The sequence below is a fragment of the Agelaius phoeniceus genome, chromosome 3, assembly GCF_051311805.1.
Source record: "Agelaius phoeniceus isolate bAgePho1 chromosome 3, bAgePho1.hap1, whole genome shotgun sequence".
NCBI lineage: Eukaryota > Metazoa > Chordata > Aves > Passeriformes > Icteridae > Agelaius > Agelaius phoeniceus.
In genome coordinates, this window is record NC_135267.1 from 104,237,149 (window position 1) to 104,260,266 (window position 23,118).

Genomic DNA, 23,118 nt, shown 5'->3' on the forward strand with positions numbered 1-23,118 from the left:
TTTCTAAACTCTAGCATGATTTTAGAATGTCTATTTTCTCAGCTGTTTAACCTCATCCACAGTTACTGTCAAGAGTGGAACGTGTTTCATTGTCCCTCTAGGGGATGAGGGCATTTATCATTCCTGCCTATTCTCATTAAATATGGAACAAAAATTACACAACACTTTGCCATTCAAATTTTTCCATTCTATGATGGATCAGCATCACTGCTAAAACTCCCTTTGTTCCCCAAATTAAGACACAAGCACTGTCTCTTCTAGACAGATGCTGCATCTTGTCTTGTTTATCAAGTCCTTTGTGACAGTAAAGTGGTATGTTTTTATTTTAGAGGGAGGTCCCCACAGTTTCCTTCAATTGCTAATTTCCTATTTGTATTAACTGTTAATAATTTATTCTTTTCTTGCATTTCATAACTGCTTTCACTCCCCTTCCTCTATCTCTTTCTGAGACTGAGGAGCTATGGATTTTTGGAACCTGGTGTGATGTTCTAAAAGCATACCTCTATCACATTTTGTTTATTTAAATGAAAGCAATCTTTATTCTGACTCTCTTCACTGGACTTGAGTATTGATTGTGTGAAATGGGTCCTTTTGGAGTACAAAGCACATGTAGTACTGGTTTAAGCTTTATTTTGTTTACTCAAAATAAATGATTGCACACACTTCAGAAATATTAAAATTTTTGAAAAAAGGAACATTGCCATCCACTACTACTTTTATCCATCGAGGTGAGGGCTAACAGATTTTTTCCACAATGGATGCAACAGAACCTCTAGACTCAGGATCTTCCCATTTAAACTTTATTTGAAAATATTTCAAAAGATGCTTGGGACTGGCAGCAGGAACCTTCAGCTTAATGCATTTGCACTTACATAGCTCTCATCTTTACATATGATATACATTAAGAACTTTACATATGACATAATGTGGAAATATGCTTTAATGCAACTTGGAGATCTACAGAAAGGATATCAAGCATGTGCTAGGAAAGAGGTTTTGAATGCCTATGGATCAATACTTCAGAGATGTCAATTATCTGGAAACAGTAAATGCCTTTTCTGGCAGATTGCCATTCCCCCTCCCTTTTTACACAAACTCTGTACTTCCTGAGTAGGTAATAGCAAGGCTTGGTAGGATCAAAAAGCTAGTAAAACGTCATAATTGATAAGTGATGATAGTATAGCCTACACACAGCCTCCAAAACTGAACAGAATTTCAGAGAGAATAATTTAATTTTGGAGAAGTGAATCAACAACTCAATACAGTAAAGATTCAGAAATCCAGAGTTTTGGAGGGAGCAAAACTTCAAAATTCTCAGAAAGTGGTATGAAAAAAATAATCTAAACTTAATTTTCATAAACAACTTTCACAAAAATATCAGGATCTAGTAGCTTATCTATAAGTATGTTTCCATCTGAAATCATGCAGCTCTTCAAACTACTTTAATATTCAGATTGAATGTGGCCTTCTCTAATTCCACTCAGTGGTTGTCAGGGCTCCCAGTATTGGTATATGGTAAGTTCCAGAATACCTTTTCTCTGTATATTTCAATTTCCTAGTGTTAGCATTAACTCTGGGATAACTGGGATACTGGGAGCAGCTCACTGTCCTTTGCTCCTCTTCTGTCATTTTCAACACCTCCAAGTATTCACTGATGTGTCTCCAATAAAAGAGATGGTGATGCAAAGCACAGAGCTGCAAAGCAGAGAACTGCCTTGACCAAGTGCAGTGGTTGATAGCCCAAAACCTTCAAGAAAGCTCATCTTCCTCTAGAAGGCACACACCAGGAATCCTTCCACTGTTCTCATCATGGTTCCCTGCAGTATTCTTCACAGGCAGTACCAGAAAAATGGAGTTTTTATATCTAGTTGGAAGAACTCTTTTCTTTTTCCTTTCCTTTATGGTGAGCTGATCAACCTCCATGCACAGCCTGCTGCACAGATCCATTCCCTCTCTCTAGCTGACCTTGGGGAAGTTCACATGGCCATTTCCACACGAAGACTCAGTATCTTAATTCTCCTGAACCTCTTCTTTCTCACACTCCAACTCCACTCCATCTGGCTGTGTTCAAAGATGTTCAACTTGCCATATCTTGTGTCCAGTGATTAGAAACTGCCATGTCTTCCTGCTGGTGACTAAACTGCCATCCAGCTCCTCACTCCCTGACACTGACTCCTTCTTTCCTCAACCTAAACCACTGATTTTTCCCAAATCAGCTGGTATAAATTCCTCATTGTCTCTGACAGCAAAATGAGTCTTTCAACACTTCTGCCTGTAGAGCTACTACTCATCCTCTGAACATGTCAAATCATTCCACTCAGGGTGAGCTGAGCTCAGCAGTTACATCTTGTGACTGTTTAATGCCATTGATCCCAGTACTGAACATCAGAACAAACCCAATGAACAACTCCCTTGTGTAACCCTTTCAAATGCCCCATCCTGCCAGCTACAACTATACACCAAACCCAGGTATGTTTATTCAACTGTCACTTCTCAATTTCAAACCAACTGTCCAACGAGTCCAAACAGATTCTAACAGAAAACCAAGTACACATTATCACAGAGGTTTTGGACACAAAGAAGTCACTCTAACAGTGATGCTCCAAGGCAATTAAGGCTTGCAGACCTGTATTGAATACCTGCATCAAAAAATAAAGATATGCCAATTGTAATCATACTCAATTTGTTGTGTTTCTTCAAACAATAAAAAGCCCACTAACCTGTACAAGTACTTCGGATAATACAGTGATCTATAATTGGACTGCAGTTCACGGTAATCTCTAAGCAGTGGTGTGCATTGTGGTGCTGAGCAGATTTGTCATCAGGGTTGAACTGAAAAGGAAGAAAACAGAAATGTTGTATTTAACTGCTCAGACATTAAAATAATTTTTTAAAAGATCTGCTTTCAGGTGAGATTCTTACCCTGATTGTCATATATCCAACATAGGCATCTTCAGAACCCTCCATAAAAACGAAGGTGGAATCTCTAGTGTTTTCTATTATAACTTTATCTGCTACTTTTCCAGGTGCTGCAAAGAGAACAATTAAAAAGTCTTAGTTTATGCTGCTGAAAAAGAATCCTCAAAATACTTACAGAATTCTGTTTGAAACAACAAAGGAAAATTAACACTATTGTTGGCACATAAATAGTCCTCTTGTCAAAAGGATCTTAAAAAAGGAAGCTTCAAAGACAATGAAGAAACTAGTCTTTAACTAAGACAATGTGCCACCCATTTAGTAATATCTAGTACTGTGAGAAAAATCTCCTGTTACACAGCTAGTTTTTGACTACTACTTACAATGAACAGCTTAGACATGGATATCAGGCTAGAGGCAGTTTAAATCTGCTCCAAGTATGATTTCTTCTGGTATTCCAAACCCTTTTATTAATGCTAAAAACATTCATTCCATCACTGACATGAACCACTATTTACCAATCTACTCATGACCTACAAGTGACCTCCCCACACTTCTCAAATGTAGGATTCAGAGTTTTGAATTGATATCCTCATTACTCTTTATCAAAAAAAAAAAAAAAAACAACAACTTATTGAATTAGATTGAACTATACTACTGGCAGCCTGTACAAAAGGTTCTGAAGTGGTTCACTTGCAAAATGCTATAATGTGCCATTTGATTTCCTGTGTTACCAGTGAGGCTCTGCTCAATTCTTTACCCTTAATCCAAAGGCAGGTGATGTTTACGTGGGGATGGCACAAGCCAGCAGAGGGAGCACCAGTTAACCTCAGCCACTCACTGGAATAAATTCAATGACGCTCATTCACAAGCAAGATCATTTGTCTGATTCAAACCTGCACATTAAACATGCAAGCCAGAAGCAGCCCTCCCTCAACACACCAAATATAAAGGTGGAAGTTTCACATACTATAGCAGATAACTTATCTGATAGCATTTTAAACCATTCCCAATATAACACAAATGTGATCAGGTATTTATCCTATATTCTGTATTTCATTGAAAAGCCTATGCACAGGATTCCTCATGAGCAGATTTTTGTTTGTTGACATTAGTACAGACAAGCAGTATGTCCTGTTCTTTATCACTCTGGCAGAAAGATGTCAGTCAGAATGAAGCAACATTTACATTATTACCCAGCTTGTTCTCACTATCTGAAAGCTCAATCTCCGCTTTCATTACTGCAGAGCTGCAAATATTTTAAGGTAGTCTGGCTCTCCTCTAACACCACTATTCACTTAGTACCAGATAACAACTAAAAGAGGCTTTGATGAGGAGTTGTGTCATCATACAAAACATATTTCTGTGGTTTGGTGGCATTTCTATATATTCACCATGGTGCAAATGCAGTGGCATAAACAAATCTGTGTGTTTCAGCACACGGAAAGGAACAGCACCACAGTACTGCACGTGAACCAACCCAGGAAATAAACAGAGCCCCAAGGAGGATATGAGAGCCATCAATCAGTATCAGAACTTTCAGGGTGGCACAGAAAGATGGCACATTGGATGCTCTGAAACACTATCAAACAGATTTGTGGAATTGTTTGCAAAGCACTCGGATCATGTTCTCTACAGACACCTTCCTCTCATCTCATGAGCTCCTACACAAGCAGTAACTTCCGAGTTGGGAAGGTCCCAGAATGCCCATCATGGAACAGGCCAGTTAGTAAGATCACTGCACTTAGGTCTCCCTAGGAAAATAGTGAAGACTTCCTTAAGCATTAGTTTCATTCCAAATGCACCAATGAAATTCTCTGCAACATTCTGCTTAATCTTTGTGAAATCATCATTCAGAAAATATCTCCATTTCAGCTTTTGGCTTAGGCCACTTTAGAATAAAGAAACCGGTGTTAGAATTGGAAACGGAAGAAAATGACCATAAATTTTGTAATCAAGCAAAACACAGCTCCCAAGAATTCAGTTTGCTGGAACCTAAGGGAGTCATGTTCCCCAGGATCAGAATTCATGCTCAGCTTAAGGACCATGGATAGACCATTTAGAAATAATGGAACAGAAAGCCTACAGTAAGGGACTGTCTAAAGAAATATACATTAACTGGATATTGCCTCAGAATTAGTTAATTCCTCATAAGGAATAAAACAATTTCCCTTTTCCTTGCATTAGAAGACAAAAAATCACTACCTTCTACAGGAACTGTGACCCTGTCCAGCTGTACCAAGCAAAAACCAGATACCCTTTTAGATCTTACAGTCTACAAGATGTAAACCACAAAGGTCTAAACCAGTTCAAAAGAAAGCTTTCAATTCAAAATGCAGAATGGGCATTTGAAGAAGAACTCAGGCATGTGAAAGTACTCTTGCACTCTAAAGTAAAACAATATCCTTTATATTGTAAAGTTTTTTTTATTCCAAAAACTTTACAATATAAACTAAAACAATTGTAATAGTTGTCTTACAATTTTAGATCTTTCCAACCTTAAAATAACAATAATCATTCCTATTGGCTTTAATAATTTTTTTTCTTGACTGAAGGATCTTTTGATAATCCATTTTCATTTACTTGCATATTATTTAAATCAAATGGAAAATGAAGGGAAAAAACGAACGAAAGCTGTAGCTCTGAAAATACACATTAAGTGAAGATTCTCAGATCAGGACACGTCTGTACAACTGTTGAAACTCAGCAACTGGGAGATTTTGTGTCTTGAGTGAGATGAACACTCCATAGAAGGCTCCTATTCCTGCAGCAAACACCCCCCTCTCCAACCCTGAAAAACAGAATCCTTTTTAAAAATCCAAAGGTATTTCTGTCTGCTGAACCAGATGAGACAATTTTCTTACAGAACCTCTTCTCTTGCTTCTTTCTTGGCAATTCAGATATGCCAGAGTACTAGTAATACTTCCAAAGCCTTCCCTTAGAACCAACTCTTTCCCTCAGATTTAGGGCAAGAAATAACCCCAAAATTAAATAGAACAAAAAAAAACATCCCCCCCCCCCAAAAAAACCACCCACCAAAAAACAAAAGGCATTATTCTGTAAGCACATTTTGCTTATGTGATGAAGCAGAAGCTTCTTCCAAGCTCAAGGTATGTTAAGCTGCCTTTCTAATAATGTTGTGCTTCTTCTGAAGCCAGAAGAATAAACTATTAAAGAAATTTGAGTAGAAATGCAGAGAGGTTTGGTGCTGCCTTAATCCCACCATTCTGCAAAGCATGCCAGACTGAACAGAGAAGAGGTAGTTCTCCAAGGCTTAGCGGTTCACTTTAATTTGTTTTCTTTTCCAGTCAAATGAAAATTGACTCTCTCTACAATGTCACTCACCATTCAGAAGAGAAAGTCTGAGGAAGTGAAGTCAGCAATGCCAAAAACTGAAATATAAATACATCTAGCATTGCTGGATTCCTCTTGGAGGTTTTGTTCCCCAAGACAGCTATTCTGTTACAAAAATACACAATAAAGATCCCTGGCTTTTAAAGGACTGTACTTAAGATAACTGTTTTCCTGAATAACTTAGGCTAATTCCAGAGGAAGGGAAAGCAGATGGCTTTTCAAAACTTAAAAGGAGACAGAGAAGATGCAGAAGTTTACCCAGATATTCAAGATATAATTTCAAGTGTCATGAAGTGACTGGGAAATTTTATATCTTAGGACAGTGCTGATCCAATTTCTCTGGATTTTAAACACTTCATGAATATGACCTGCCCTATTTTTACTGTAATCCTCTCTTCTGTGAAACAGAAGCCAAGGGTTATTTGTCTGTGGCCACATCTCCATCAGCAAGCACAGCAGCCTAACACAGGAGTGGTACCACAGAGGGAACCAGAGCTGAGGATCAGGCACCCCCAGCACATGCTGCAGGAAGGGAGGGGAGAAGGGACTGACTCTGCACTATCCTCCCCAGGTCCCTCTGACTGAACACACACTGGCTACAGAAGGGCAGTAAGAGTATTCCAGGAACATGTCTTGTAATTTAGTCTCATCCAAAAGGAATCCAGTTTGTCCTCCAAAAGCTCTCCACAACACAGACCAAAGCAATGTAAGTGGGCATGTTCAGAATGTTAGCTCCAGAAATGCAGTCACAAACTGACAAACTCTCATACTAACACAGCCACATCTTGCAGATCTGTGGGGACAATTTTTCAGAATAACACTGGAACAATCTGCCTGCATTGCTCAAAACCATTCTCCTTGCCAAGGCTGCAAAACCCAGGCAAGAAGTGCCAGAACAGTCACACTCAAGAACAAAACAGTTGGTATAGAGAACAGTTAAATACCCAAAAAGAGAGACTTTGCAAAACAAAGAACATATCCATAGGAAATACACCCACCAAAGCAAACAAAAACCCCCACCCTTACAAACAAAAACCCCAAACCCACCACCCTTGATAAAACCCACAACCCATTAAACCAAACTCACCAGAGAGACAGCTTCTCAAAACCACAAAACAGCAGGTAATTCCCTTCTAGATCACCACAGGAGCAAGAGGTCTGAGACACCTTAACCAAAATCTCTACCAGACAGTAATACAGCCTGAATTCCCACCAGTGACATACTACTGGGAATTGGCATGCTCCTAGTAGTGACACGAAAAGCAAGCAGCTCCACAAGTATCACAATGGGCAGACTGGTATATTATATTAACTTCCTAAACCCTTCCTATTCTCCAAGTCTTATTTCCTTCTCCATAAAGATTCCTGCTCAGAGGAACAGTTGGCAGAGAACAGAGGAAGAACCTCCAGTCTTAGAATCTTTCTGCTGGATGCTCTCATTTCCTTCCTCAAGATGGAATTATGATACTGAAGAAAATGGGACAGATACTAATTTGGGCTTGTTGTCACTGCTGGTTTCTACTCTGGAGAGGGGTTTTATATATATATGAATGTATGAATGTAAAAGTTTCAACTGCAGTCCTATTACTGAATAAGCTTTCTGACAAATTCCATTTTTTTCTCATAATGAAATAAAAAGATAATTTAAGTTATTCTGAGAACTAGCAAGCAGACAACAGCACTTCAGTCTGAAGCCTCAGCTACTTTTGAGTTAGTGATACTTGTACAAAAACTACTTATTTGCTAGGCAGATGAAAGAAGATGGGCATTTATACTGGATATTTAATATACCTGAGTATCATGGTAATGAACACAAGTTTGAGACAGTGATGCTCCCAGTTTACATACCTGCACCAATCATGGTGATTGGAGATTCTATATATATCCATTCATCAGTATATATACCAGAGTGAACAAAGATAAGTCCATCAAAATGAGCTTCTTGAACTCCACCAAGAGCATCCTCAATGGTGTCATAATACTAGAAGAAAAGGAACAGATTTAGAGTAATGTCCATTTCCATTTACATAGATATATAAATAGTTTTAAGAACTGCTGTATGAACATACCAGCATATTTTCTCTTCCTTTGTATCTTGCAGGATTACTGTAGAAGTGTTCAGCAAAACCTGGCTTTACATGTGCTCCTTTGTACTAAAAGAAGGAAGAGAGTTTGTGAGAAGCTTGCAGACAGGTGGGCCTGAATGCACTGACAGGAGATCCACTAATTCCCTAATTAACAAGCCATTTGCTGGTATCAATTTGTCCCAGAAAGTAAGGTCATATACTGACCTCCCACTCTAGACACACAATTTGAAATGGCAACACCAAAAAGTGTCTGAGCCTAAGAGAATGATCAACTAAGCCAAGAGTCCAACTACTTACACAGCCATAAGCCTTGAACCTGACTGAAAACCTCATACATCTGAAGCATTTCACAAGAGCTGTCCTTACTTCCATCTCTTGATTCTCTAGCAGCTAGCCAAAAAAACTGCATTCATATGGTGAGGAAAAGAGAATCCCATACCTTCACTAGTGATTGAGTACTAAAAGAAGCCAAGTCAAGCATTTGTCCTCAATGCACTTCAGAAATTCACTAACCAACAACATATGGCATTGTGTGGTACACTCACATTGATGTTTATTTCCTTTACTTATGTTTTCCTATGATCATGCCCAGCCTTTCCTTCAGTACCTTTGAAATTTTGGATTAGAGGTGCAATCACATTCCTTAGAGGAAAGTTGTTTGCCTCCAGTCAGGCCAGCTGTAAATCACTATTTAGCCCAAGTGGCATTACGTATATGTGTTTGGTTCACCATATACATTGGTTTAGTAAGATATTCAACAGCATCTTTCACACTGTGAGTCTCAGACCATGACAATCTTGTACACAAAATTTCAGTAATGCAAAACCCAAAACAGCAGATCTGGATACTCAAGGACTCCACTTTACCATGTGGTGTCTCCCTAAAGTGTGCCTCAAAACAGGAAATAACTTCTGAATTCCCCCTACTGCACAACACCACAAGGATTTTGAAGTCTAAACCCAAGGTAATTACTGTTTGTCAGCCACATTTCAGAAGTGTGTGTTTTCACTTTTATAAATACCCATGAATTTGAATATAAATGAATAAAACTGTTACCAGCTGCTGGAAGCTTTCTTTCCAGGGATTTGGATGCTCATATTCTTCTGGATTAATCTGATAAAATTTACCAGGTTCAGGATGCATCATTGGACGAGTGTACTCAAATACTTCCATATACAATCTTTTCCTGAGCAGAAGAGAAAATTAATTTTAATTTTCCTTTTAATCTTCCATTTTAATATAAAACTAAAGGCTAAAACCTGGGGTTTTTCTGAGAAGAATTTGCCAGTGACTGTGAATAAAACCAAGATCAGCACCTACCACTTAAAACCAATTTTTTTGCTGTACTGACTTTTGTGTTTTTCTGACTAAAATTTGTATGTGTTTTATAAGCCAAGAGAAGAAGTTTTCAGTATGCAATTTTCATTATGAAACTTAAGCAGTTACATACACTATTTGTGAATCAAACTGTACATTAACTACAGCATTAACACTTACAAAAACTAGTAGCACAAGTATAACAAAACTTAAGACCAAGCATGCCACCACCTCTTCCTCACCTTGCCAAAAAAAGGCTGAGAAATGCATTCAGTGAGAACAAGTGATGCACTGTATTCCAAAGAGTTCATCAGTGAACAAATTACAGTGGTTTAAAAAGAAGAAAACAGCACACAGCAGTGGGATTCTTTTCATTAGTGCCAGAATGCAAATAATTGCAGTGTCTGAGCCTGCTGATACTAAGCCCAGACTTACAGGATGACACTGAATCACAGAAGTTGTAATTCATCTGACAAGACATCCCCAAAGCTGTCTTTAGGACAGGAATACAGGCTAGTTCTGTGATGTTATTTTATTATTCTTCTTTTAGTCTTAATCTTTACTTTTAAATCAAAGCAGCTTAAGAAATATGTTGGTTTTTTCCCTTATAAAAAAGTACAAATTTAGTTCCCATTTATTAAAACTCTCAATAACCCGGGAGTAAACCAGACTCATATGAGAAAACAACCCAAGTATCCAACCATTAAACAAAACAAACAAAACTCAAACCAAACAAAAACCCCATTTAAGTAACACTAGACAAAGCTCACATCTAAGTTGAAGAAATGTTTTGTTCCTTCTGTGTGAAGTAACACAATCCCCACAGTAGCCTAAAAAAGGTTAAAGGGGGAAGAAGGAATGGCAACTGAAGGAATTGATTTTTTTAAAACAGGCATTGTTTAACTAGTATCTACCCTTCCAGAGAGTCAAGTTTTAGTGTTTAATACATATAATACAAAAATAATGCTTAACTAAATCAGACATAATAAAATACAACTGGTTTTCCTTCAACTAATTGTAACCAGCATTTCAATTTTTCTATTGTACTGGCATCTTGAGCAGCACATCTAGTATTTCTCAAGATAATGAGGAATAGCTTTTCACTTACCACAAAATTGGATCATTAGCCAGCTCACTGAAGCGTTTACACACACAAGCTGCTCTACAGAGATCCTGCTCCAGCAGGTAGGAGAAGATCTTTAGAACCACTTCATCTGGCAACTTTTCCTGAAGATACTGCTCTGCAGGTGCTGCTATTAAACAGTAATCAATACAAGGTTATTGACATACTATTGAGTTCAAATTCTGACTCCAAAAGATTAGCAACTTGTCACTTGAAAGGTTCCCCTTTAAAATGTCAATTATCTCAAGGCAGCCTTTTTTTAAAGCTTGTTTCTTCTAAAACCAAAGGCAAAAAATCTGTAACTTGAAGTTACAGACTTCAAGTCCTCATTCCAAACTTCCTATTCCATCTTTTCTATTGGAGGAATCATTCTGCAAAGAAGTGCAGATGTTAAGCAGGCTACTGTGCATGTTCCAGAAATGCTGGCTTCTCACTGCTATTAGCTTCATTGTGGTTCAATTAACCCACATTATCTATACAATAATAATAATGCAATCCCAAAGCCAAAATGTCTGCAAATGTTTTCAAACACAAAAGAATTTAATCAGAAATAGTCACTCTCTGGAAAAACTACTAGGAAGACTTCCTTGTTCTCCCACAATGAACACATTAGGGAAAGAGGACATCTGGGATGTAGGAAATCAACAGCCATCAATAACTCCCAAGTCTCCTCCTTCCCCTTACTCCCATTTATGCTCCTCCTTTTAAAATGAAAAATCTAAAGCAGAAGAAGTATTAGTCTTGCCAGATGCATTTCTTCAGAGAGGCTGGAGAAAGTTGCATTCCCATGCCATTGTGTGGAGACAGGAGTGCACTTTGTTAAACCCTGCTATGGACACTCCACAAACAACAGATCCTTTGGGAAAGCCCTGCCTGCAGTTTGTGCTGTCACCAGACCCTCCTGGGGAGGAACCCTCAGAGCAGGTGAGTTCTGCTTGCAAAGGTCACTTCTTTGGCTAATGCCTTCAGCATCCTCTCTATGATCCTAAAGGCACAGCCACACAGAGCAGCTTCCAAAGTTTAGAGCATTTGTATGCAAGGCATTCAGAGTTTGTGCCTGCTAAATTCACAGCACAACTACATCCATGTAATCATGTAATGCCCCCCCACATCAGATTTTCTTAGCACCTGAGCCTAAGGAGCAACAAGACTGTCATTTTGGCTACTACAAGAAGCCTACTGAAGTGACCTTAAGGAAGATGACCTACTAAATATGAGGGAATAACATTCTGAAAAATAACATCCATGTGAGATTTCACATATAAACAAAACAAACTGCCCCAGGATTCCCCTGGGCAAGACAGCACAAATAAATGTTATTTTCAGCTGTAAGATGGAGAAGACAGAAACTGCAGGCACCAAACTGTGACTTTTTTACCCCACCTTAAACTGGGGTCTGCAGACCATATCACCAGAACCTGTGTACTGTGACAGAAGTGATTTTTCCAGGGTGTCATGCTTACACCTCTGATCAGACCACGTAGAAGAAATTCTGAAATATTCCTTAGATTGCAGCAACTTCCCTGAAAGTGTTCCTTATTGTGCCATCTTATGAATGTCCCCTTAGTGATTCCAGAGTGCCAATTTCATCTCAGATGCCAGAGATGCACTTTATGTATTGATGTATTTATGCAGTTGACAGCTGCTCACAGCAGTATCACAGTTTACAGCCCTCAACTATAGGTATGTGCCACTTCAATCTAACAAACATCTATGCTGTGCCAAAGTGGTAATGGCCACCACTCCACATGCCCACAGCTATTTGCTCCCACAGCATCCTATTCCTCCTCTAGATTTTTTATGATCAGCTCCTTGCTTTAGTCCATTGCAAGCTACAGAACTGCTAGCATGGGGCACAGGGAAAGAAACAGGAATGAATATCCAGAAGTTGGCCAAGACAGTTCACTTCTGCAACAGCATTGATGGCAGACTACAAAATTATTTTTATTCAAGAAAAAACAAAACAAAACAAAGCCTTATGAGCCAGGCTGAATCCAGTAAGTTGGTAAAACTTACAAAATGCAAGTAGTCTGGAAAGGCCTTCTGCTCAAGAAACACTTGGGGGGGGCCTGAAGAGCTTAACAGCAGCCAGTAAGGGAACATGGTTGTATATCACCAAAAAATGTTACATGCATTATCAATGCTGGTTAAAAAAAAATTGTCAATGGTTTTTAAAAAGGTTTTTTTCCACTGGAAGTATAAAGGGTCAAACAGGCAGGAGCAGTTTGTTCTACAGTCCTAATTACTCTTGAAATGCATCACAAGATAATTGGACATTGCTTCTGAATTAATATTTTTCTGGTAGCTTTCCAGTTAGATGTAGTCTTCTACTGCCTTACTGAAAGCTGAAATCTTATACTGCAGATGCAAAACAATAAATCTTCCCAAGATTTCCACGACCTGTCTTCTCCTTTTAACACAAATCCCTGAGGCATACAGTTACTTCCAGAAACAAACTGCAGGTTTTTTTCTTCCTTTATCTATGTTAGGACCTTGAATAATTTTTTATTGAATGGAGAAGTTCATTAACACGGTGCCTTCCCACTGCTCCAAACTTCATACTCCTGTTTTCTTCCCTATGCTCGATTTCAAAATCAAAATTGAAATCCAGATGTGTTTCCTTATTGCAAGGGACAAGGAGCAACTTTGAGAAAGTGTCAAAACACTTGAAATAAAAATAATAATAAAAGTTTTAAAGCCTCAATTAACCTTCTTGCCCCTGCAATTTTTCAAGTTGCATTTACTTGGAAACCTAGGCAGTGCATTCAAAATGAAGATGATGATTTTACAGGTGTTTGCTATCCTCACTCAGCTTTATTCAAAATCTTGTAGAAGTGAGCAATTTAATTTAAATTGCCCTTCTGCTCAATTAAGCAGGGGTTGATTTAAGATTTCTCCACTCAAATCACTGATACAGTGATTACCAGGTGAAATTCTCCAGTATAATTTGAAAAAGCTAATTTGCCTCTTAATGTGAAGACTTCTCTGTATCCAAGAGAGACCAACATGCTTTTGTTCTATAAATCCACACTTCACATCCTGGATATCTTTTAGTAATGTGTCAAAGCAAGGATGTAATCAATGTGTTCTTCCTCTCAGTTTACAAAAATGAGCCAAAACAGTTTTAAAAGGCTTGTCTGGCCACTGGATCAGAAGCATTTATATGTTCCTACTCCTGACACTTTCATGCCTATTGATGAAGTCAAGGTAATGGACAAAATGCATACTCATATTAAAAGAACCCCAACCAGTTTTCCAAATAAGTGTCAAAACCAGGTAAGAGTAAAAATAAAAATGAAGTGTGAGAGGTCATCATCAATCTTTATCTTTGCCCTACTGCAAGTTGACAGTTGAACTATTTATAATTTAGTAAGTATTACTATACTGCACATCTGAAAGTTAGAAACACAACTAGTTATGTCATTCAGTTTCCACAGGATATTCACAAAGCTAATTCAGTTTCAGTTTTGATCATTTAGCTGATAGGGACTAGCAAAGTAATACCAAGACAAAGAGCAGGGAAAGCTGCCTGAAAGTGAATTTCCTTCTTTGTACAAAGACAAAGAATGCCATCCCAAGAATCCAAAAGTGTAAATTATGTCTTATATGGTTGCCTTTTTTGTCCATTTTAGTGGAGAAGATGGAGACAAATTCTTTTGCTCCACAGGGATGTATTTAGTAAAAATCTTTTCTTCTTAAGAAGCAGAAATATGTCAGAAACATAGCATGTATTGTTCTTGGGAAAGGATCCTAGGAAATCAATAGGAAAAGAAAAAAAATCAATTTAAAAAGTCAGTAAGTTCTGTAAACTTATGCATGTTCCTAGTGTACAGAACAATCAGTGTGTGAGCCAGTAACCTCAAGTCTCAGAATGTACTGCAAATCTATAGTTCAGTGAAAAGAGAAATTTAAAATAGCAGCACTCCCAGCAGAACTAACTCTGAAATCTGTATTAAAATACACGTTTTTCCGACTCCTGGCTCCACTCCAGTTGGAAACTCTAGTTGACTGGCATTTCTCCTTTCAACTTCACTGAATTTTCCTCCACTCAGAGTCTGTACAACAAGGAATAGTTTTCCACCAAGAAATCTTCCTGTATTTCTAGTCCCTTGCCATCATTTAATCTGCAGGTCTAAAATAAACACGTGTACAGCCCAGATGACAATACACAGTCACCACTCATGACAATCCAAGAAGCCTCACACCCACAACTCAGTTACAATAGCTATCATTACCTATGCCAACAAAAAGACATGAGGTGAAGGGGACTGTGTGTTAAAATAAATCTCACCAGAATCAACATTTGAAAAAAATTTAGAGGAATCTCTGAGAAATTCAACAGGGAGAATAAAAAATAACTGTCACCCATACTGGGAAAGAGATTAATAGAAAATGGTTTGAGGAGGACACTCCTTTCTTACATTGCAACTGGTTTGAACATGTTCTTAAAAGTAAAATTGTAAAATCACTGTTTACAGTGATTCCTCTGTCAATTCCATGCTGGAGGAGCCTCCACAATCCCCACATGAGCTCAAGAATCTAACAAATGGAATGCACAGTGAAAGCGTGCAGAATTCCTCAGGAAATCAGTGTCATTCATGTTGGAAAGTTACACACTTTCACTAAAGAAATGGGGAGTAAAAGCACAACGACAAACACAGCAAAGAGTGAAAGAAATGGAAGAAAAACCTAAGAAATGTCAAGAGAAACAAAGTCTGTGACAAGACAATTCTGCACAAAGCTCCAGAGAGCAAATCAGGAAATGAATCAACGAAAAATAACACAGGGTTATGTCCAATTGGTTCTGGCTATTTCAAAAATATAAATCTGAAGTTAAATGGTTCTTAAACAGCTGCTGAAATTAGAGAGTTGATCAAAGAGGGGGAGAATAAAACAAAGGGGGAAAAGGACAAAAAAGGACAACAAACTATGCTATGGAGAAAATGAGAAGCCAGAAAGAGCAGACCTCAACAGAAGACATGAAAACAGACCCAAAGTCTTGTGCCAGCTGCTCAGCTTTAATTCACAATATTAAGGGAGACATGGACTAAAAAAAACAGAAGCAAGAAAAGCAGGAGAAACCACATCGATGGGAGTTGGCAAGCGCTGGTGTTGATTTTCCAGGCAAAAGTGACAGCAGATCTCCTGGAACTGAAGAGTGTGTCAGGAGACAAAAAATAATAGAAGCAGAGAGACTGAAAAACTACACAGAAAAGAGAACAAGAAGGGGGTGTATGCCTGTATACATCTGCAAAGTGTGTGCACACAAATAAAATACACACAATACAGTTACATACACATGTACCAGATGTGTGTTTATCATACAACGTACATTTACTGTAGATGTGTGCAAAAACCTCCATACATTATGTATGCAGGTATATCTGGTTTTTATTTACAAACACACCAGGTCTCTCCCTCTCTCCACAATGAAGTGCTATGGTGACATATCCAGACTACCCCTAAAAATGCAATGGAACAATGCCATCAATATGAGAAATGGTAATTAAGCACTGCAGTATTATTGCTCCTAGCAGCAGCTTAGGTACAACTACACAGCACTATGAGAATAAAAAAACAAACCAAAACATACCTGCAATGAAGCAGACAGAACAAAGGATCAGAATCAAAAAATTCTGATTAAAACCATGCTACCAAATTTGAACATCAGAACAAGCCTGGAGTTTTGTTTTGGTATTTTTTCCCCACTACTGTTTCTTAGTTGGAGAATAAACAGAAAAATAGTTTAGGGACAATCTGCGTGGGAGAATGTGTGACATTAAAATGTCTCTAACTCCTTCTCCCTTGCCCTTTTTTTTGCACAAAAGTTATTACCTGATAAATCCTGGGATTTCCCAGATACTCTAGCACGTTTTGCTCGGTGACCAAAGTTTTCAGTAGCTGAAGTAGAGGCACCCTTTAATAAAATAAATTAGAATTAGGGCAGTCATTAGATAACTTAAGAAAAATACTAACTAGTTTCATATTCTTGAAACAGTAACCCTTGCTGTACAATTAAACACAAAGAAGTTACCTCCATACTGCTCTTCGTAGGACAAGCTGTTCTTTTAGGTAGAAGAGTTTTTCTGCGAAGTTGGTACGGGCTGTTTTGTGCACCAGGACCTGATTCTTCTGCAACCATATCTGCAGGTACATCATCATCTGCAAACAAAAAAAGAAATTTGATAATTGGAATTGTAGTTTTGCTTTATACCAGGGAAATGCTACAGAAAGTAGCAAGTACATAATCAGTAGGGTGGGGAGGAAGTGCTAGAGAGCAGAGTACTTCTAGTAAAAAAAAAAAAAGGTCAGAATATCACAGCATACAAATCTAAGTTCCTTCATGTGTACTTTCTCCATACACACACAGCAGCTACACCAAAGCTTAACAAAAAGCAAAAACCGAGACTTTTGGTTTCTCTGCAAGCATTTAATTCACTATGCTAACTCAATCACCTCATTACTTCAAATTTTTTACCTAACACAATCAGCAGAACGAGGAACGCTGAAGTGTCAATTATTAACTAAATGTTATCAAGAAATCCTTTAGTAAACATAGCACTTAGTACAAAACTCAAGACTGACTTTTCCTCAAACATTTTGGGAATAGCTTAGGCCAGCACACAAAAGCTTCTGTAAAATGGAGGTAGCTTTAAATACATACATTCTCTTCACCTAAATTACACTTGAAAAAGTAAGAGCATATTTTCTCCATGCCCTTTAAAAAAGAAGTGCAGAAAGTGTCATGAGTATAATTCTAAAGGCTTTGATTCATTAGTTTCAATTTTCCCTGTTCATATATTTATGGAACATACTTGAAACAAGCAAGAAATAATTACTCATCACTGCATGCCCTATAACTAACATTACATTATAAAGCTGCAAGAATTTTAAAAAGGCCAGAACAAAAAGCATCTAGAAAATAAATTAAACCAACTCCACTTAAGAAAAATATATACTTTCTGCAGATGCTTAACTGTGAGAAAACAATTCTGCATTTCCTTTCCATTTTAATTGTCTTTTTCTTCTTAAGCTGGGCAAAATGAGATGTGAAAATAATAGCCATAAAAGCAATGCCACAGAGCCAGCAGTTTTCCTGAATACATTAGGTTGAAGAGACTAATGTAAAAAAAAACCAAAACAACACAACACAAAAAAGAACCCAATATGCCACCAATAAAACTCCCAATACTACAGCAGTCTGTTTGAAAAACAAAGCAATGCAATTCTGAAGTGACTCATGAGCATTTCAAAATCTTAATCTCATGATTTTCCTAAGGGTTTCTGGTTTGGGGTTTTTGATCATAAATTACAAAACATTGTGCTTATATTGGATTATACATACCATGCAGCCTGAGCTGCTACATCAGTGAAAAAAAGCCACCAAAACCCCAAACTGTTTTTCCCCTTCCTTAGCAGATATTTATAAATGGCAACCTTGCCATGAACCATTAGAGATCACAACACTGCCACAAGATCCAAATAGAGGACAGAAGCTGTACAAAGATGAAGTTCACTGGTGATGCAGACACCTCCACACAGGCTCTCAGAGCAATACAGGAGAGCTTCATCAGCTCATTAATCCACCTGAAAATTAACCTGCAAGTACCTCCATGATCAGCCTTCAGCCAGCCCAACAGCTGGTGCAGCTCAGCACAGCCACAAGACCACATATCTGGGAAGAACCACCAACAGCACAGCTCTTAAGGACAGAAATGAACTGTGAAATTTCTATCAAGACCCACCACTTTTTAAAAGAGAGCCACCTCCAAAACTTCAGTTGGAAGCTGGCTCACACTCCCTGCCTGCTGCTTCCCAGGTACACCTCACATCTGATCACTTCACTACCTAGGAAGGATAAGTATTTATGAATTCTGCAAAAAGCCTAAAGAACACTGATAGATGAACTGCAGTGAATTTTCCTGTGAAGGCATGCCTGGCCCAGCGTGGGGATCACTGCCTGTGGGAGGGCAGTGACCTCAGAGCAGACGCAGTGCACACTCACAGCTCAGTCACTCGGTTTTACCCGTTTCCTTGCATTTCTGATGGAAAACACCCTCTCAATTAACAAGGCAGGCAGCAGACAGAAGCTGCTACAGGAGAGCTCCCAGCCTTCCCTGGCACACCAGAGCAGAAAAGCAGCCGTGGGTGTGAAGCAGGCCCTGCCAGCAGGAATTCAGGCACCATCACCAGCCCCACAGCAAAACACCCAAATGTACTCAGACACTGCAGCAGGGATCGATTCTGCAGCCCTTGTTTCTATTTTAGATTTGATACAGTAATTATGATTACTGTCACTAATATCCCCCAGAAACCACCTGGGGACTTCAAGCATGGTGTCTCAAGCTCCCCCTGCTCCCCCCTATTTTGCATTAAAGACCCAAGATGACTGTCAGAACAGCTGGGATTTTCCCCCAGCCCTGGATGGTCAGTACAATGGTTCAAAATTGCCACATGAAATACAGCAACAGCATAATAAGCAAAAATAACAGGGGGAAAAAATAGAAAGCAAAGCAGAGAATTTTGTTCTCTCAGTAGGTGATGGAAAGGGCAGAGATAAAATCCAGTCAGGTCCTCAGAACACCACCCATAGAGGCCAGAAAGGAGAGAAATATTACTGCTGGAAAGAGACAGCAGAAGCCTGTGGGGTAAAACGGAAGGAAAGGTCAGTTTGGCTGAAACACTGAAGGACTGGCTAAGCAGAACAGAAATATATTCATATTCTTGCAGTGTGTCCTACTAAAAGATTGCTCTTCCAGCACAGATGACAATAAGGGATATGCACACACTCCCAGCAGGCACCAGAAGAATTAAAATCTTCCTTTTTCCATCTGAACACCAAGGAAGACAAGGGAAGGGTACTGTGATGTCTCTCACCAGCAGTTTTTGCCACACTTCTGAGGGGCTTCTGCATGAATTTCTGACACTTCAGGACTAACAACTGATCCTATTTTTCCAGATGCAGCCTGTGTAGTTACTGCCAAGTGAAACAGTACCAGGGAACCTGAAGGCCTTGGGTGACCTCTTTGAGCAGTAGCCTTGGTGCTTGGTTTTAGCCCTCCAGATGCTCCCTGAAAGCCCTGAGCAGACTAAGGCAGCTACACTGGGAGCCTTCAGAGAGATGCTGCTCACAAAATAATACTTCTTCAACACTGCACACTGCCCTTCCCTGAGCAAAAAACTCTTAAATCAGACTGCCACAGCTCTATTTTGAAAATCCTTCCCTAAAATCACTTCAACATACATCTGCTTTAGAGCAGAAATATCTGTTTTAAAATACAGTGTCTCCAAAATATTTTGAAAAACCCTATTTTAAAATGTAACAGTATCAGGCAGTAACACACATAAAAAGCATTATAATCACATTTGTTGATGATAGAAGCATAAAAGTCAATAAACAAATTTGGAAGAGTGCGTGTGTAATATTAATATCATCATACAAACACCTGCTGAAATGACTGCCAGATGCTGTCACAGTTTCAACCAAGTCAGTATGTTTGCAGTTTTTAAGAGATTAAATTAAGCTGAGTCTGCTCTCAAATAAAAATATTTACCCGAATATTTTACACCAATTATATTGCATAGTAAGATAAAATAATTTCAAATAAAATCATGTTTACTGAACTTTGTGACTCTGACAGGTCAAAACCTAAATTTAAATTAAGAATTATCTCATCTGATAGTTCAAAATGACTCATGAACCTGAAGTGTAACACTATAAGCTTTAAGACCCACAAAAGACCAAAAAGAACAAATACCTTCAGGAGGAAAAGAAGAAAAATCTGCCATTCTAGCAACTACTGTCAGGAGTGCTTTGTATTTCCACAGATGCTGTGGAAGTGAGTAGATTAAAATAGAGAAAAATAAAATTATACAACTGATTTCTTTTGTTTCATGAAGACATAAGTTACAGAGAAGTAACAAAGTGCTGTCAAGAGCTATATATTAAAAAATATACACACCTAGGTCACTTCTAGAAAAAAATTATCATGTTTCAAAACACATGCATGTGGTTTCGTTTCTACCTTATATGCGTTCAGATAATATTTCCAAAAAACACTGTTAATATAATTGACAACTGTAAGGTTGATAAATTCTTCAAAATTAAAAGAAAAAAAAGCTTTAAATTCCCCCAATAGACTCATCATAAAATAGAAACAGTAGGAAGAGGATCCCAAAGAAGGCAGCTCATACACTAACCTGGAGTGTTTGATCATTTAAGTTTTTACTCTTATTTTTGTGCTGGTTTTCTCTACCTTCCCCAAACGGGGCAGGAGGAACAAAACCAACCAACCAAAAAGATTTGCAGTCAGGAGAAGGAGAGTCCTGGGGGTGGCAGATATTTCCAAACAGACACAGCACTGAAATTGCTCCTGCAGGCTGGGGGAAAAGCTGGTGAGAAATCCAACCAACTCGTTTTCAGACAGGAAAATCCATATCAAATTGAGAGTATATCTAGAAGAGCAGCTCTGAAAAATGAAGTTAATCCATACTGAACCTATTAGAATGAAGACATGATTCATCTTGCCTATCAAACACATTTTAACAGGAAGAGTTAATTAATTAAACAGTGTTTTAAGTAGAACCAGTACAACTTCAGAACGAAATAATAAATTATTAAAACAAAAAAAATTCCAAAACTGTCTATCTTCATAACTAGAAGAAAACACAAACTAAGCAACTAGAATGTTAACTGATACAACTCATTTGTTCTGGATTGACCTCATCTTGCCATAAATCTGGCAAAACCCATATCAAGTATCCTGCCAGCCTGTGAGATGACAGCCCCAAGAACTTGACTGGATCCACTTCTAGATTAGCTCAAAATTCTAACAGAGAAAAGAGGATGACACAAATTTAAAGGAGTAGAGAGGAAGGAACCCCCAACAGAGCTAACAATGAAGGCAAATGACTTACAGAGCAGAGATCCAAGGCAGTTCTGTATTTGCACTTACGGCAACATCTCTGCAACAAACTGCTGCCCGAAAAAACCAAGCAAACACACCCACTCACCATTTTTCTTTAAGGAGCAAGTCTCTGGGAGTGAGCTGTTAAATAAATGCATGTATCAGTAGTGTGACTGACACTCATCCTGTGTCCTTGAAAACATTCCTAACAAGTGGCTGACACCTGAAAGCAGATACAGCACCAAAACATTAAAGATACTGAATATAGAATTTGCACATACTACTCTGTATCTCAGAGCAAAGGTTTCTCACACCAGTGGAAGCTTACACGTTGATTCCAGGCAGCATTTAAGGATTAGTTTAAATTATGGATGGCTTAAGGTTGCTTTTGAAATGGAGACTATTTTCTTTTGAGAGCTGTCTGAGGACCTCTGAAGAGAAAAAAAACCACTAGCTAGGAATATCACAAAAAAAGCAAGTGCACCCCCAGAAACCCCTACCCAAAGCTAACAAAACTCCTACAAAATTGAGAAAGATGACATGCAAAGTTCACAGAGCTCAGATCCAACACATCCTAAAGGCAGGAGCATTGTGGTGGTCCTTTACAGTCAAATTTCACAGTGGACTTGGAAAAACAAAAGGTCCATAAGAAACAGGAGGCATGTATACAGCCACTCCATTTTATGCTGAATGTCAAAAACATGGTATTAAAATAGGTAGCTGCAAACTCATTTGTTACTATTATCAGAGACTTTAATAAATACTGTGATATATTTTTAAATTATAATGGAAAGAAACCCCGCAGCATTTTTCAAGCATTATCTAGAGCAGCTCAGCTCACAAAAAGGTAAAATCTAAAAGGTAGTATTTTGTATCTGGTTCTGATGGCACTGCTCAAGGAGAAGGATTAACCTCTGACTGGAGACAAAGCTGTTTGGAACTGCTCAAGAGATCCTGCAAGAAAAAGATTCTGAGTCAGAACTGCTACTCAGAGTAGCAGGCTCTCAGACTGCAAAGGGGACAGACCTAACATTAAAAATGTATGTTTTCTTAAAGACTACAGAAAGATCAGACTTCCTGAATGCCATATGGAATAAAGAGATTCTGCCTTCTGGGAAGCAACAACCAGACACAATAACCATTACTGACTACTGGAATATTTTAAATATACATACAATTTCTTACTGGCAATAAACCAAAGATATGCAACAATATGCAAAGCACACTGTAGCTTGTAACAGTTTATCAAATAAACAAAAATTGTGTGGAATACTTTGAAATTTTCCTGTATGAGATTTATTTCTTAAATTCAAAGAGGGGGAAAAATTATGCTTAAACCATAAGTCACAGTACTTGTACAGAGCAATATTTAAGAAACACACACACCACACCACCTTCCACCCAAAGAATCAAA

The 23,118-nt window shown here is 38.3% G+C and overlaps 1 protein-coding gene across 2 annotated transcripts in view; it reads right to left on the bottom strand.

Annotated features, from left to right (window-relative positions):
* The window catches only part of FBXO11 (F-box protein 11), a 70,854-nt gene that overhangs the window by 19,073 nt on the left and 28,663 nt on the right, over positions 1 to 23,118 (bottom strand). The window contains exons 2-9 of one of the 2 annotated variants that reach the window (XM_054629133.2): positions 16,832 to 16,959; positions 16,633 to 16,714; positions 10,783 to 10,924; positions 9,414 to 9,543; positions 8,340 to 8,423; positions 8,119 to 8,251; positions 2,923 to 3,029; positions 2,721 to 2,832 (exon numbers count right to left, since the gene is read on the bottom strand). In XM_054629133.2, coding sequence (XP_054485108.1) covers positions 2,721 to 2,832; positions 2,923 to 3,029; positions 8,119 to 8,251; positions 8,340 to 8,423; positions 9,414 to 9,543; positions 10,783 to 10,924; positions 16,633 to 16,714; positions 16,832 to 16,959 — 918 coding nt within the window. Of the gene's footprint in view, positions 1 to 2,720; positions 2,833 to 2,922; positions 3,030 to 8,118; positions 8,252 to 8,339; positions 8,424 to 9,413; positions 9,544 to 10,782; positions 10,928 to 16,632; positions 16,715 to 16,831; positions 16,960 to 23,118 lie in introns of both variants that reach the window. The other variant, XM_054629132.2, reaches the window with a different exon arrangement.